Source organism: Tetrao urogallus (assembly GCF_951394365.1).
Source record: "Tetrao urogallus genome assembly, chromosome: 8".
Classification (NCBI taxonomy): Eukaryota; Metazoa; Chordata; class Aves; order Galliformes; family Phasianidae; genus Tetrao; species Tetrao urogallus.
In genome coordinates, this window is record NC_136821.1 from 34,838,175 (window position 1) to 34,854,743 (window position 16,569).

General features: G+C 43.9%; 1 protein-coding gene across 2 annotated transcripts in view; it reads right to left on the bottom strand.

Moving 5' to 3' along the window:
* AGAP1 (ArfGAP with GTPase domain, ankyrin repeat and PH domain 1) overlaps positions 1-16,569 on the bottom strand; it is a gene marked incomplete at both ends in the record, with an annotated part of 281,406 nt that overhangs the window by 88,049 nt on the left and 176,788 nt on the right. Inside the window, 2 exons of one of the 2 annotated variants that reach the window (XM_079538940.1) lie at positions 576-737; positions 15,074-15,242. In XM_079538940.1, coding sequence (XP_079395066.1) covers positions 576-737; positions 15,074-15,242 — 331 coding nt within the window. The remainder of the gene's footprint in view (positions 1-575; positions 738-15,073; positions 15,243-16,569) is intronic. The other variant, XM_079538941.1, reaches the window with a different exon arrangement.

Genomic DNA, 16,569 nt, shown 5'->3' on the forward strand with positions numbered 1-16,569 from the left:
ATCCCCCATGAGCGCCATGGCTGCCCCAATGCGCCATAATCCTCCCCTGTGCAATGTTTTCCTGCTATCTTGCCCACCCTTTAAAAGCAACAAGCTGTTTTGCTGTTACTCTCAATACAAAACACCATCTGGAATAGCCTTCGCTCCTTTCAACACTGTTAAATAGTCTAAATACTAGAAGAGAAAAAAAAACAGGTATGCCAGCAGCGTGCATCCTTCAAAGCAAGGCCACAATGAAGAAAGGGCACGCCACTGAATAGGTCTGCAGGGCAATTTACTGCTAATACCAACCACACAGAATAAGAAAATAAGAATACAAAGCGAACAACCTACATTATGAACCTGACATTCAAATTAAGCAGTAGTATCATACATCAGCTCTTCCCACTGAGAAAACATTGTATTAATCTGTTCTTTCATAAGATGCCTCCTTTTTCCCTCGGATGCTGGAAGTTTGGCTTCCAACAGAATATCTGGGTGAATAACATCCAGTCGTATTTTCACTTTAACCACACAACACCAAATTCCCTTTTCACCCCAATGCAGGTCACCCCCCCCAGCTCCAAGTTTCTTACCACTGCTAATGCCAGAGTTTGCAATGACTGTTGCCTCACTCCACTGATCTGCACTGGAGACCGAGTAAGAGCGCTGATGCATACCGTCCGGACGGCTGTTGAAGGAGACTAGACTGATCCCACTTGCCATCTGAGACACAGATGTGCTAGTAGTCACGTTCCCTAGACATAAATGGAAAACAAATTGTGTCAATAGAGAAGATAAAATTGATTGACATGAAGATGGATGGCATGAAGATCTTAACAGAGCAGAAAAAGAAAGTATTTGACCAACAGAAAAAGCAACGCAGCCCTCTCTGAAACCCTAAAGGCTACAGATTTCAGCAGCCCACTCCAACCTCATTAGGGGCTTCCAACAAAACAGCCTAAATTTGCCATATTTCAGCTCATCCTGTTCATTCGCCTCCTGGAAAGCTTGAGCCTCAACAACCCAGCTACCAGGAACATTTTGTACAGGTTCTGCACTGTTACAGCTATGACACAAAAGACAAACTGAGCATGAAAAAAAAATAAATACATCCTTGATGTATTTATTTATATACTGCTGACACGAGCAACCAAGGTGAGACAGCCAACCCAAGGTGCTTAAAATAATCTACGTCCAAACAAAACTTAAAATAATTACGTCCACAACTTGAGATGGGCCAAAAGAGTCTGCTTTGGAGTTTCTGTTTCTGACCATATTTTGCTCCAATCCTGGCACAGGATTTGCACATGATACAAACATATTTTATAATGCTGGTTTCATTCTTCGTGGCAGGCTCTTCCTAAGGGCAGCAGGCACTGCTGACTTTCTGACTGCTCTTGAAAGGCAACCCAGAGGCCTTCCATGGCTTTAAGAACACTCTTTAAAAGCATATGCAAAGAAACAGACGTAATTTTGTAAGATACGATAACACTTTGGATTTCCATTGTACCTTCTAGTGATGAGTTCAGAAAAATTAATGAATTAATTTTCAATGCTCCTGTGAGGTTGTTAATTATCTGCTATCATTTCCCCCATTTTTCAGAGGTTAAATGACCCTGGGCCACAAAGGAAGATAGTGGCAGACATGAAAATAAAACCCAGATCTCCTGACTCCCAGTTCTATCATTATGTCTTTTCCCAGAGCAGCCTTTGGGAAGACAGCGGAGCTCAGTGAACTACTTTGTGTTTATTAGAGTTGGCATAATTGTCCCTTTTTCTCCCTTCTTTTCCCAAGACTGAATCTCATCTTTAGTCCTTAACACGGATCCATCTCGCACTGCATCTGTCTGCCTGGTGTTGAACATACTCAGTCTCATGAACTTCTGTTTGGCAATCTCTGCTTCGTAGATGTGAAACAGACAGAGAAACTAAGTAGATTTGCTCAATTACACAAAGTCTGAGGTATGCTTTACAAGCTGTGCTGGGCAGTCCCAAGGCAGGGCTTTAGCCACTGGCATCTTTCCTCTCTAATCACTTTCCCTGGGCAACTCTTTTTGTCCATGAGAAGTCCACGATCAGAGTATCACCTTCCAAGCTGCTGAAAAAATCCCTGTCTCCAACCACCACTCCCCTTCACGATGCTGTGTGCTGGACCCATCAGCTGAAAGCCATTTGCACCAGCTGCTGTTTTAGCACTTTCTAAAGACGTTATCCAAAAAAGAAGTTTAAGAAGTTTAGCAAGGAAATCAGGCCCACAGAAGCAAAGGAAGTAATCGAGGCTTGAAGTTGTGGCCTAGCATTCTGAAGTTGCAATAGGCTACACGAAAACACAAGCTAACATTTCATATTTTCAGTTCTCTTCTAAGACAAACCTCCCACCAAACAAATTTCAGTGGTGCTGCTAATACTCAGCAACAGAATTTCCCTCTACTTCTCACAGCCCAGAAAACCCATGAACACGAATACGTTATTTTGATGAAGAGAGTGGCTGATGTGAATGACAGATCCTGAGCCCAAGACTTTGGGATTTAGGCCAACACAAACACCATGTGGTTCGGCACAAAGTGCTAAGGTTTTTGGGGAACAAGAAAAGACCCAGTGAAGAACTGCCAAGATGGTCCAAGTTCTACTAACAGAAGGTTTCTGAGTGCTGGCTCAGTCTGGTGAGCAGCAGGACAGTGGCTGACTCACCCAGCTGTGGTCATAGCCCTGCTCCAAGCATGAGGATGGCAGATGTACCTCCAGAGCTCCCTTTCAACCAGCACTTCTAGAGCGCTGCCGATGACTGTATTTTCTTTTTTTCCTCCATCTCAAAGCAAAATCACACTGAGCTTTCTGAGCTGAGAAGCTACATCGCATTCCCATTCCATTCAAAATATTTTCAACAATTTACACCTTGATACATTAAAGCAGAAAAATGGCTTCTTTTTCTTACCCGGATGGCTTATGGGCTTGTGATGGAAACTAAAGAGATCCCTACAGGTCCTTTATTTCTTTTTAAATGAGCTTACAGAAAAGTTAACAACCCTTTTCTAGTCTTGCTTCCAAATTTGTATATTAGCCTTTAAGCTTGCAATTAACTCAGCTGACTGAATTTATCAAATCAAACTCACAGGTGACAATTACATGACAGATCAATCTAAACTCTTCGCTTTGCTTTCTTTCTGCTGCAGCACCTTGAGAATATCACCAGTGAATGGCTTCAGAAGCAACTTACTTTTCACAAACAATTAGGTTTCCTATTGGGAAATACACACAAGCCTCCTCCCCCCATCATGCTCCTGACAAATGGCATCCACCCTGCCTGACACAAGAGTAAAGCCACAAACACGCACTTCCAGCCTGTAGCTATCTTTCACTCTGTGCTGTGTAAAACGGGAAGCTACAGCTGATGAATTCCTGCAGGAGACTCTTTGTAACAAGGATCACGAAGGAGAAAGCCTGGTATGTGAAAGCTGAGACGTAGCATTTCCCAGCTATTATGGGAAAATGGAAAACAATCACAGGACATCTCTGCCTGACGTGTCCCCACTACCCTGTGCTGGGTGGCTGAATTGCTAAGACCAATGTTTGTATGTTGACAGCTTTTGTCCAGTTCACAATTATTATTATTTTTTTTTTAATTTTCTAACAGAGGTGTCTGGTCACTTTCCAACCAGGATAGAAACCCCAAATTTTAATAGGACACCAGGCATAACATCTAGACTTCGACATCATCATGTCAGCACCAAAGGCGTTGCTGTCAGCTTAATGCTGTCTTCTGAAGCTCTGCAGCCCAGGTTATGACATTCATCTGTTGAGGAAGCGTAAACCAAATAGGAATCCTTCTTCCAATTCATATTTGTGAAAGCTCTGGGCTGTTAGCAACAAATAGCTGCCAAGTCCCATTTTTTATACTTTACTGATCCACAATGCAACCCAACTCAGCTCTTTCTGCTGCCAGTTTGATAACTCTGCTACCAGTTTGCCCCTTTGTGATACCATCAACTCAAGGTTACATTCCACTTTTTTTCAGATGCTGTATGATTTTCTCAGTGCATCAGAGCATGCAAGTCAGGGGGAAGTTTTTTACTATGAGAGTGGTGGAACAGCTGCCCGGAGAGGCTGTGATGCCCCGTCCATCCCTGGAGGTGTTCAAGGCCAGGTTGGATGGGGCCCTGGGCAGCCTGGGCTGGTATTAAATGGGGAGGTTGGTGGTCCTGCATGTGGCCTGTATGTGGCTTCATGATCCATGAGGTCCCTCCCAACCCAAGCCATTCTATGATTCTATGATCTACAGGTAGACATCAGAAGGGCTGACCTACACAACGCACAGTACGACCTGCACTGGTGTAGTAGGAATGGACACGCTCCACCACAAAGCTGTTAGACACAGCTTTATTTAAAAACCTCAATCTCTGTACCCACTGCTGTCTTTTCCCCGCTTCTCAATCTAATTGCAGCAAACTCAAGACATGCATCGCACTGCAACAGCATGCAGCAGTGTTGCCACAGTAAAATTGGAAGCCACCTGCTGCTCTGGCACACTTGCTGCTTCTACCAAACAGCTCTATGTTTTTTCCAGTCATAGAATGAACCGTAGAATGGCCTGGGTTGAAAAGGAGCATAATGCTCCTCTGGTTCCAACCCCCTGCTGTGTGCAGAGTCTCCAACCAGCAGCCCAGGCTGCCCAGAGCCACATCCAGCCTGGCCTTGGATGCCCGCAGGGACGGGGCATCCACAGTCTCCTTGGGCAACCTGTTCCAGTGCCTCACCACCCTCTGGGTGACCTCCTCACCTCCACAGTGCAACAGTACTTCATTTTTGCTCAAAGATGAAACCTCAGCAGCAGAAATCATCTCAGTCTTTTAGCAGACAAGCCAGACAGATAAAAATAGCAAGCCAACACCACTTAATGAAAAGCAAACCTTCTACGTTCAGGGAGGTGTACAAAGCCTTCCTATTAAGCAGTAATACAAGTAACTATGCATCCTGCATCTGCTGTCTGCCCCAGCTGTACCTGTATACACACACATCTCCCAGCCTATTAATATCTATCCGTATGTAGATAGAGAGATATAAATACATAAGTCAACATTACCGTGAAATCCACGGCCAGCTACTTGGCCCACTCTGGAGTTCTGAAAGAGTGCCTCTTCAAATACATCATATATGCATCAGCTGGTCGCTTAAGTTGATTAGCAGGGGGCAGTTAAATTACTATGCTAATCCATGTATTCTCAGCACTGTTTCCTTGATATGGATATGTGTATATGCTTACTGGGAGGCCTTGATTAGTTCAAGCTTCAATGTGTCAAAGGCTCCAGATTCTTTCCAAAGAATAATTTTAGCTGTACTCACATCCCTAAAGTGTAGGAGCTGATTTGAAAAGGTACTTACCTCTACCATATGCTATTTTTCTTTAAACAATTTGCATTTCAAAGTGAATATGGCATTTATATTTGAATGAATATCAGTATGTTGCCAGAACTGGTCTCAAATGAGCAAAAAAAAAAAGATGCTGGTCTCCTATTGAACAAAAATGTTTTCATCTACCAAAGGAGCATCAAAGGAAGAGTTCCTCTTTCTAGCTCTAGACAGCTTTATTAAAACTATATTTTCTGATATTATAAAATACCCTGTTATGATCATGCTCACAAAAACGTTCAAACAATTAAGCTCTATTAAAACTACCCAAATTAAGATCCATGGTAATTTCCAGGTTTGGGCAATAGAAGAGCCTTTGAAGAAAGTCAGGGTGTTCATACAAAAAAAAAAAAAAAAAAAAAAAATCCATCTATTCAGTGCAAATAGCCACAAACAGTAAGTAAAACCAATGGATTCAACATAAGAAGAATTAAGTAGAAGAATGCATACATGCACATATATCAAGAGGCTTCTGCTAACACACACACAGGGCTGAGCATATCTCCATTTCCTGTGCACAGAAGGAACGACTTCAGCTTTTCTTATCACAGAATCACATAATTGTAGAATGGCTTTGGCTGGAAGGGACCTTAAAGATCATCCAGTTCCAACACCCTGGAATGGGCTGGTTGCCCCCCACCAGCTCAGGCTGCCCAGGGCCCCATCTCACATGGCCCTCAGCACCTCCAGGGATGGGGCATCCCCAGCTCTGGGCAGCAGTGCCAGCGCCTCACTGCATTCTGAGCATGTAATTTCCTCCTTACATCTAACCTGATACCCCCTCTTCCTATCACTATCAGACCACATAAAAACTCAGCCTCCCTCCTGCTTGGAAACTCCCTTCAAGTACTGGAAGGCCGCAATGAGGTGTCCCCACAGCCTTCTCTTTTCCAGGCTGAACAAGCCCTGTTCCACCAGCCTGTCGTCACAGTGGGGGACATTTTCAGGATGAACATTTTTGGCAACCTGCTTAACGAGAACAACAAAGCATTCTGGGCTTTTGTCATGTTCTTCTCGTAGCAGAACAGGACAGAGAACAGCATTTCAGCAAATCCTCTCGGTGTATTTCCACATAACAAAAATAATACAGTGAACCACCACCGGGCAGCAGGCATTTTAATGGACGCATCACCAACTATGCTGCCCACTTGTACAACTGTACAACAACAACTGAGAGAAACAACATGCACACTGCCTCCATTCACTGCTGCATGCCCACCTGTGAACTCCCACCAAACTGCTCAGCTGCAAGAAGTTTGTTCAGATATGCAACCAACATGCTTGTGAGTTTATGAGACAAGACGACACCGCAGGAGATGTGGGGCAGAACTGTATTTTTTTCTTGAAGCAGCAGCACATGAGACCTGCAGAGAATGGCTGCACAGAAGCACAAAAAGACTGGATTGGATGAACTGTGCTATCGCTATGCTTTCACTGTGACCACGTTTTATTTGTGTAATGCTCTTCGTGTTCGCTATGAGCTTCTCTTCCAAAAAAGAAAGAAACCTCTTAAGGCCAGAGGGCTCTGTTCACCAGCTGTTAGAACTAATGAAAAATACATTAGAGTTGTGGGTCAGGAAATCCTGACTCTTGATATCAGAGGGTTAATTGTTTCAAATCACGTTGGGTCAATTTATGTTGCAAGTACACTGCATATTCTTGAAATGCCCTCTAATTCATAAAAGGCCCTGCAAGTAGATTAGACCAGCAGTTGGTTGCTTGATAGAAAACCAGACCCAACAGTGCTCCCTGAAGTTTCTTCAGGCATCAGGGTAAAAAAGAAAAGTGAAAGAGGCCATTTTGCTAGCTGCAGAAACATGAAGAGTATTCCCCTACCCCCCTCTTCAATTCTGTGTTAAGTTTCTGAATTAATTGCCAAAGCTGTGCAGAAATCTTTCCAGCGAACAAAACTTTCACAAGAAGTAGCTTAAACTGTAAGAGGTGACACTTCTACCTTCCTGCCTTTTGCTTCCCAACAAATATGAATGTTGGAACAACAACTGCTTTTACTGTGGAAAATTTGGGAATGGCTCTTTTGGGTTTGCTATCTCAGATCCCAGCATCCATCTCTTGAACACACATCCTTCTTCTCCTGCCCAGCACTGAGAAATGGTTAAACCACTACTTCCCTCTCCCAACAGATCCTTCTTTTCCCATTGAGCTAAGCAGCATGGAAAGGCAAGTAAGAAGCCATGATTTCAAGGAGAGCAGCAGAGTGCCAGAGAGATCAAACTTCTCTAATCATACTCTTGAGTGAGGTTATTAATGTGGGATAGATTGCTCAAGTGTTGCCACGGCTTCTGCTTCCCTCTGACTGCAGTGTTCAAACAGCACGCTGTTTCTGCGTTGGGCTCGTCGGGGACCTAAAATAATTTGAGGCAACTCACATGGTGACTGAGAAGAGTGAGATGATGGTATCTTTCCAAAACACATTCCCTGGTTGCAGTACTGAAAGCTTCAATACGCTGACAGCGAATGACTCGCTTATGGGTTTCACTCACTGTTACCATTTTTCAGAAGTGCTGATTTTCTCTGCGAGTCCCCAAAAAGATAAGCAGCTATTAATGCAGGAAGACCTTCCATGCCACAGCCCGGCAGGGCAGCCTCTGAGAAGCAGGCTTGATTAGTAGCATGCAAACCGAGAAGGGTCACTACTAATGAACAAACAAGGCGATGCCAAGAAACATCCTGGCAGTGAAGGGAATGGTGCTGGGAGTATAACGAGAAAAACTATTATTCTCAGAGCACGCCAAGCCAATGCAGCAAGTGGGGAAAATTAAGTCATCTGAGGAGATCTCTCTTCTAAAAGAAGTTAAACCCAACATCTCCACAAAATGCTCCTGCTCAAGGTGCCAGACCTGTCTTGTAGGCAGGAAGTTTCCCCTTCCCAGCAGGCACAATGCTATTTTTTTCAGCACTTTCAACAAATAGGAGTAATAAATAAGATGTATCACTTTCCGGGGTCTGGCTTGGGGTTACTTGCTTGCTAAAAGACTGCGACTTTAAGACCCAGAGGTGACCATTTCACGTTGATAAATGGTTTACTTTGTGTTGCTGTTATTTGCTTGTTATATCCTGTTAATAACTGTGAATTTGACTTTGCAAAAATAACAGAACACCAGTGAATTCTGAGATGTTATGTTGCTTGCATGTAAAGCCAACCATGCACAGGGCCTGAGGCAGAGACACCACAGTTCTCTGTACCTTTGACTATGCATGGAAGTTAATAATGGAATTGGGAAGCGCGTGGGGACCTCGCCTGCCAACAGATGTACCTGGAAGCTGAGTATGATTAACCCAAGCAACTCTGGAACCTTCCCAGAGGGCTGAAGGTCCAGCCCTCATCCTGGGAGCAGCACGTGGATCCTCCTTCAGGTGGAGGGAAGACTGGGAGTACCCAAGTGTCTTCTGGAGTCTTACGAAACTGGAACAAAGAAACTTTGTTTTCGGAAACGAGACAATAGATACGTGACATCACTCTTTTTTTTCCATACAGCTCTCGCCGCTGTAACAGCAGCTAAGTGAATGCATGTCTGCAGTGTGAGCAGTTTTGATAAACAGCCTCTGCGGGCCACACAACGGGGATAATGTATCCTTAAGTACTGCCAATGAGCTGCCATTCTGCACAGCCAATTACTTCTGTGCGTCTGTCACTCAAAGGAAAAATGACTGAGCCCATTAGATCAAACCTTTGTCACTGTTCCTAATGCACTCTTAGGCCTCATTAATCTGAGGGAGCAGCAACACAGCCGCCGGTGCCTCATTGCCTCCCCCACAACAGGCCCACGTGAATCTTCTCATCTCTCCCCCAAGTGCGCGGCGTTAATCAAGCTCTCCTTATTACCCCGGTCCCTGTCACGGCGGAGAGCGCTCTCTCTCCTAAATGCTCTCATTATGGCCCATCTTTAGAGCCGGCTGAGTGGGAAAAAAAAAAAAAAAAAGAGCCAGAGAGAAAGAGAAGAGGAAAAAGCAAGTCCGATCGCATTAATATTCATGACAATAATTAGTATTCTAGGTCACTGAATATTCATGCTATTAGTTTGGTTTTTTATGGGTTTGCTGGATGTCCTGATTGCTCGAGTGTGGAGGAAAACAGCATGGTTGGGACTTTAGATGTCAACGGCAGTTCAATACTCAAAACACATTTGTGAATTTTTTTTCCCTTTTGGTAAATCAGCTTCAACCCTCCTGATGGCTTTAATATTTTAAAATCACTGGAGGAAAAAGAATGAGCAATTTCGCAAAGGTCTTAACATCCAACTGGTTAGCATTACAACGTGTAACCATCAAAACTCGTCGAGATTGCATCCGATGGACAAGACGGGGCTGTGGTTTTTATTCCAGATCCGCTGCAGCAGAAGCACAAAAGCAACCAGAGTGGAGCAGGCATGGCCTGAGCAACGCCTGCCTCCAGGCTGGCATCCTCACAAAGGTTTACGACACGTTCCTGCTCATCACCAGGAGATGGACACCACACACCCGCTGCAGAAAGCAGGGATCGTAACACAGCTCCTTGGCTCCTTCCTTCTCTACTGCCCTGAAAACCCAAGCAAACTCAGTGTGTCTGAGGTTTAACAAAGGTGGTGTTTTTACCAAATACTCACTTAGGACTGTTTGCCCCGCTCCCTTTTCCTCATATGATGGAACAGACATAACTAGAAGTGCAAGTTTGTCTCTGCTTCTGGAAAGCACAAATCCTGGCACGAACAAACTGGGCAAGACGACCTTGAGGGATCACCCTCTAGTGGGATGAGAGGGAAATCTCCAACACGCTTACAGTCTGGCTTTTTTCCCCATCCAAACACGGCAAGCAACAATTTCTCCTTCCATTCACTACAGCTTATATCACTGAACTTACAGCAAAGCAAAACGGAAGCCTGACTTGGATGACTTAATGCCAAAACTAAGCCACGAACCTGTGCTTGTGAGCTGTGGTAGAACTGTAAAAGCTCATGCTCCGTTTAAAGCACACAAAACATTTCAGGTTAAGCTCATACTGCAAAAATTACTACAAAGCACCAACCAACAATCACAGGTTTTCTATGAAAAACCTGGAAGGCAGTCCACTCCAACTCAGCCTGATTCCAAGCACTTTGGTGTACAGTAAGATTTCCTAATGACCGCTGTATCGATTTGATAGATGGCCACAATTAATAACAAATGGAAATTCCTCCATTTATAAAAATGTGAACACGTGGTTCTTTCAGCATGCCTGAGGTGCCACACATACTTAGCAGATAACAACCTTTAATGATGGCTATGCAGCTAACACATTTTAGGATGCTGAAAATACACTCGCTACTGTAAGTAAGTTTAATAGCAGCAAATTATTTAAACGAACTGTTAATCAGGAAGCAATTTATGTCTATGCTATTTTTAGATGTGAACTTTCTACACCAGCAGCTCCTGCTGTGGCTCTGGCTTTGGGTACACCGGGCTTATGGGATGGAGGGTGGCCCTACGGTTTGGAGCTGTGCTTGGAGAGCTGCAGCCTGTGGGAAGCACACACAGAATCTGTTGGGAAGGACAGCATCCACGGGAGGGACCCATGTGGAGCAGGGGAAGGGAGTGACCACATGGCACAGGGAATTGCCCAGAGGCTGAACTGCATGGTGCTGGCTCTAATACGGCCGTGATGAACTGCCAACTGCTGGCTGCATCTGGAACTGAGCGAGTCCACTGCTTATATCCCCTTCTAAAGTGCTTCAAGAGAGATACACCCGCAGAATGATGGTCAGCAGCACCTAAATCATTTAAGTTAAATTTATAGTAATTTACTTAAGCAACATCCAACAACTTTGATTTAAAAGTAAAACATATTTAGAAACATGCACTAAAGGAAACAAGCTTTCATTTTCCCAGCTCACAGACTTCTCCCAAGTTAACAGAGACAGGCACCTTTCATAAAGCCCCAGTTCAATACTCCCTATTTCAAACTTGCATATAACAAACGTGGGACAGCCCCCACCCCTGTGTACTGACTTAGGAGCAGTGGGCACACAGAATCTCAGAGTCCAAAATCTGTCAGAGCCCAAACACAAAAAAGCAAGAAAGCCCAGAGGCCAGCTTTTGCTTTCACTGTGTCACGGCCAAACATTCAGACAGAGTAAATGCACCTTTTTGTGAGCTAGTTGCTTGGCTCTGCAGTGACAGGAACACCTTATTTATACTCATCACAGCTCTTGTGCCAGCATAGAGCAGAAAAACACTCATCCTGGCTTCTCCTTCATACACCCTCCTAATGGGCATTTTTTTCCCTTCCACCTCTGAAGTGGAAACTTGCAGGAAGGGATGCAACCTGGCTTTTGTTGTTGACTGCCTCCCAGAGAGAGCTGCTTCCAGATGTTTGGGATGTAAACACACTCACAGATCAGGCTGCTGTCACTGAGGTGGCTGTTATATGCCTGTGTTTATCAAATAGTCTTCAAACCATGAAAACAATCCTGTTCGGAGAGGTGCCACAAAGCAGCACTAAGCTCCATGTGCTAGGAAGGACATGCTCTTAAACTGCTTTTGCACATGACAGCTATGCTAACAGATTTAAGAGACAAACCTTCCCTTGCTACTTGACCATTATAAATCCTTTCGCCTCAAAAATGGGTAGATCCCTTTTGAATCCAATGGTAATGTCTCCCTAATCAGCTTAATTCTGTCTACTATTCGTCTTGTATGAATTCCTGCATACAATGGTCAACCTGAGACTCAAAAGCAGAGTATCCAAACCTCCTCGTGTTACTCCACATTTGGTTCTCAGCTGAAGTTCTGCCACTCACAAGATGCAAACAGCATGGCCAAGCTCCTGTCACACAGCACTGCTGGGAAGCTCCTTGAGAAAGGTCCTCAGTGGGCTGAAACACTGAGGAATTTCATCAGGGAAATGCTCCTAGTGGGCCTGTGCTTATCACTGCCTATGTGCTAAGAGCTTGATTTCCACCAGACCATCAGACATTCTAAGTGAGTGCTGGTACTCTTCCAACATCGCATCTTTTTACCCATCCACAATCTCATAACAGCAGAAGGAAAATCTGGACCACATCGAACAACTCACTCCTAAGCATGGAGAATATTTCCACATCCCAAGTCTGCACTGGCAAAAGCACATAAGAATACAAAGCATCACTGTTCCAGGGGTGAGGTGCAATGTGATGCAGTGAGAACATGGCGTATTTGCTAATAAAAAGAGCAAATGTTGATTTTCTCCTGGGCTTGGCCCGAGTCTCCTTGGCACAGCACATCTGTGTACATAAACTTGTCAACAGCAAAACCAGACAATTTCAGTCCTGCCATCAGTTTTAAAATATCACTTACAATGAAGACAACGTTTTGCCAGTGCTAGGCAACTGAGAAAACGCTCTGAGACAGCATGACAGACAGAACAAGGCATAATTTGCAAATATTTTTAGCTGCACGACAGATGAGTACGGATGCCAGGGCTCCTCCTGGCATACCAGGAGCTGAGCCGTACTCCCGGGCATCCCACTGAACAGAAGCCATGACCCCACTGCATACAAAGCACTGCCAGTACATGTGAGAAAAAGAAGGTTCACACTGCCAAGCCAGGCACAGCTTGTGACTTTGCCTTTTTACAATACTAACACTCCAAATATATTCTAAAATCACTGAGTGCAATGCAGCTCTTTCTTCAATCTTAACTGAATATGAGAGCATTGAGAATGATGTAAGGACTGACACACAGCTGAGCTGCTGCTGGGTATACTCCTGATCTGCTCTAATACCTCCAGTGATCACTGCTTCGATCCATCAGCTGTTGACTGATTTCAGTACAGCCTGGAAAACACGACTTGGCTTTCTCAATAAAGCTCCTCTCTTGATGCTGATCATCTGCACAGAAATGCAACCACCAGACAGACCAGAACCAATCCTTCCATCTCACCAAAATCTTAGCAACCTCCACGCCCTCTGACACCCAAAGTGGGCACAAAGCAGCAGGTAGGAACCCATCATCCAGCCCATCTTCACTGCTCCCCCCAGGAACTTACAAAGATGTATCCAGACAGTCACGCCACCCCTATAGTCGGTTGGAAGCATCATTAATGCATTGATATTTGCTTTATCTATGGGAAGAAGGCAATGTAAAGACAAGCAGGACAGAATCTTGCTTAAGGTTGAAGATCAGCTGCACGAGACAAGAGGCAAAGGTATTCAAGTGGGTAACAATAAAGAATCGGGTTCTCCTTTCCCTGGTTACACTCTTATATGCTTGGAAAGCAGTAATTAGTTTAGAACTTTAATATGTAAATACCATATTAAAAACTTCTATTACCATGTACTCCTGCATATGTTTTCTAAAACTTACTTCTCTGGAGGAATAAATAATTTCTGCCTGTTTCAAGCCATTCAACTGTCTTAAAAACAGAAGTCCTTTTGCTGATATATTGACTAAGACCAGCACTTCTCTTCCCAAAATAACGGGATATGCTGAAAAACAACCTGCTCTCCCAGTCATCTTGATTAGAAAACAAAATGTAAAACATGAACCAACCACGAATTACTTTCTCCTATGAACTCTTCCAATGACAATGCCAGCTCCCCACCTCTAGAGGCACAGGCCACAACTTGAAAAAGGCTGATGAAATCACTTTCAGACATATCAAGTCCCAAGCCCGACTAATAGAACGTGCAATGCAAGAACTGTTGTTTATCCACAGGGATGTCTACTCTGTGGCAGCACAGAAAAGATAAAAGGCTTTTTTATTGTTATTCTTTTTTATTTAAACGTTTCACCTCAAAGAGCAGCATCAGAAGTTGGATGGAAAATCCTCCCTGCTCCTGAAGTAGGGTAATTTGCCCTATAGAAAGGCAGATCACACCGTGGCCTGAAGCACAAATAACCATTACTACACAGGAGCAGATCCTTGAACGGGTCTCCTCTTGCCACGTTCTTTCCTACAGTTGCTCACTGTACCTACAAGCATGGACTGTACAGAGATAGAAGTGTGCTTGGACACCTTTGTCAGCCTGTGCTGGAGATGCCTATGTTAGTCGTAACTGGAAAAGGCACTTGGCTCTTTATGGACGTCATCCCAAACATGCTGACAAAACTTCTATACCGACGCTATACTGTTATGTGTTTTGCATAAGCCGTGTGCTTTGTAAAATAAAATGGTCTTAAATGGTTTTTCTCAAAGCAATTTTTAAAATCCATTTAGCTGCATGGACAAGTACTTGAGCGAACAATAAAATTCTTTGTTTAGAGCTCACAAAGAGCTATAAACTCCTTCCATAAAGAAAATAAAATGGCCTTCTATAGAAGAATCTCACTGCTGGAAAGTCCAAAAATTATGCATCCTTCTAATGGTGGAAGCAAGCAGTGCGGGTGCCACCAAGAAGCCACAGCAGACCTTTCAAGTGACATCTCCTGCTTTTCCACAGTATTAGACTTAATGAGTCAGTAGTAAGGTCACATCAGTTCTAGCCTTGGTGAAATTACGTCAGCTTTTGGCAAGTATAACGTACCAAATACAGAAGATGGATGTTGAAGGTTACTTTAAAATGCAGAATCACTTGTGGAGGCCAGATCACTAGCCAGAGAAGGCTAAAAAAGCTTCACAGTAGCCGTCACTGAGATTTTTAATTAATTAATCTCATTCCCATCCCAGTGATAAATGACAACTGCCTACACACAATTGGAAAAACAGCTCTTCGCTTGTTTGGCTGGTATTACCTGAATTCGGTGAGATGTGTAAACTGCTCATGTCCTTGGAAAGGCCATTTGTTTTGGGACTGGAGATGGGGGCACAAGCTGACGTAGCTCGAGGCGGCCTCTTTCCAGGAACTTTCACAGTGGTTCTCAGCAAGTCAATTTCTTTCCCGTGAACGTTCTGCATGTAGTCCTGGTAAGAGGGAAAGAAACAACACAAAGAAACAGAATCAAACAGGTAGTTCTGTAAGCATTAGATCAACTAGAACACTGCTTAGTAAGAATGCAGTCCTGTATCTGCTATCATCCACTACGCTGTTTTCTCTTTCCTTCCATCTTCTAGGTAATACAGTCCACATTAGTAACGCAAAATTCAGGCTGGATATTAGGAAGAATTTCTTCTCAAGAGAGCAGTGCTGCAGTGGCACAGCTGCCCAGGGAGGTGGTGGGGTCACCAACCCTGGAGGTGTTCCAGAACAGTGGGGATGTGGCACTGAGGGACGTGGGCAGTGGGCATGGTGGAGTGGGTTGGGATTGGACAAGATTAATTTTATTGCTCTTTTCCAACCTTAATGATTCTGTGATTCAAAGCCTTGAGCTGCTGCACCCTCCAACAACTAGCAGGGTGAGTGGCAAGTCACAGCGTGGCTGCTTTTGAGCCACACATGCAACTTTGCCAGGCCCAAAGCCAATGACAAGATTAGATTGACTGCCTCTCATGAACACGTTTGCTTGTGTATCCTCTCTATTTCACCAATGTTTCACGCAGTTATTTCTTTCTCCATAAAATTTGGCAGAAGTTCATTGACAAACATTGACAAAGTTATTAAAGGGCACTGGCTGACTGGTAAGGTTTCTGAAATTACAACATTGTCTCTTTAGATTATGAGCCTTCCTCCGTACATGGAAAAAAAAAAAAAAATCACAGCAGGAAGAAAATTATGTAAATCAGGTCTGATTAGAGAAAACACAGTAAAAGTTGGAAGCCAGAAGTGGAAAAGGCTTTTCCTAATTCTTGTTTGAAAGGCACACAAAGAGGGAATAAGCAAATCCAATAACTCGTGTCAAGGAAATGGCCAACTGGCTGCAGCTGCTATTTTCCAAGAAACCTGGGAGAAAGTGAGCCGTGCTGATCTCTATACTGGAAGAATATGCTCAGGATTCTGCATTCCAGCTTCAGCTGCACACTCTAAATTGCCTGTGGGCTTCTTCAGATGAACACAGAGAAGCAAATGAGCCTCTGTTTTTTTTTTTTTTTTTTTTTTTTTTTTAATCAGAGGACAAATGACAGTTCATTAAGGTAAGACAGCCACTGAATCTGCAATCCTGTGGTACACCAGAAGAGATGCTGCCAGTAGAGATGGTGAATTTTAAAGCCAGAACACAAAATTTTCACCTCCCAGTACATGCTATTGCGGCTACTGACATTTCAGAAGACAAATAAGTGAAGCTGGAACAAACACAAGGAGAACCACAGAAAGAAAGAGACTGCATGCTTTGAGAGGAAATGCAGGACAGGT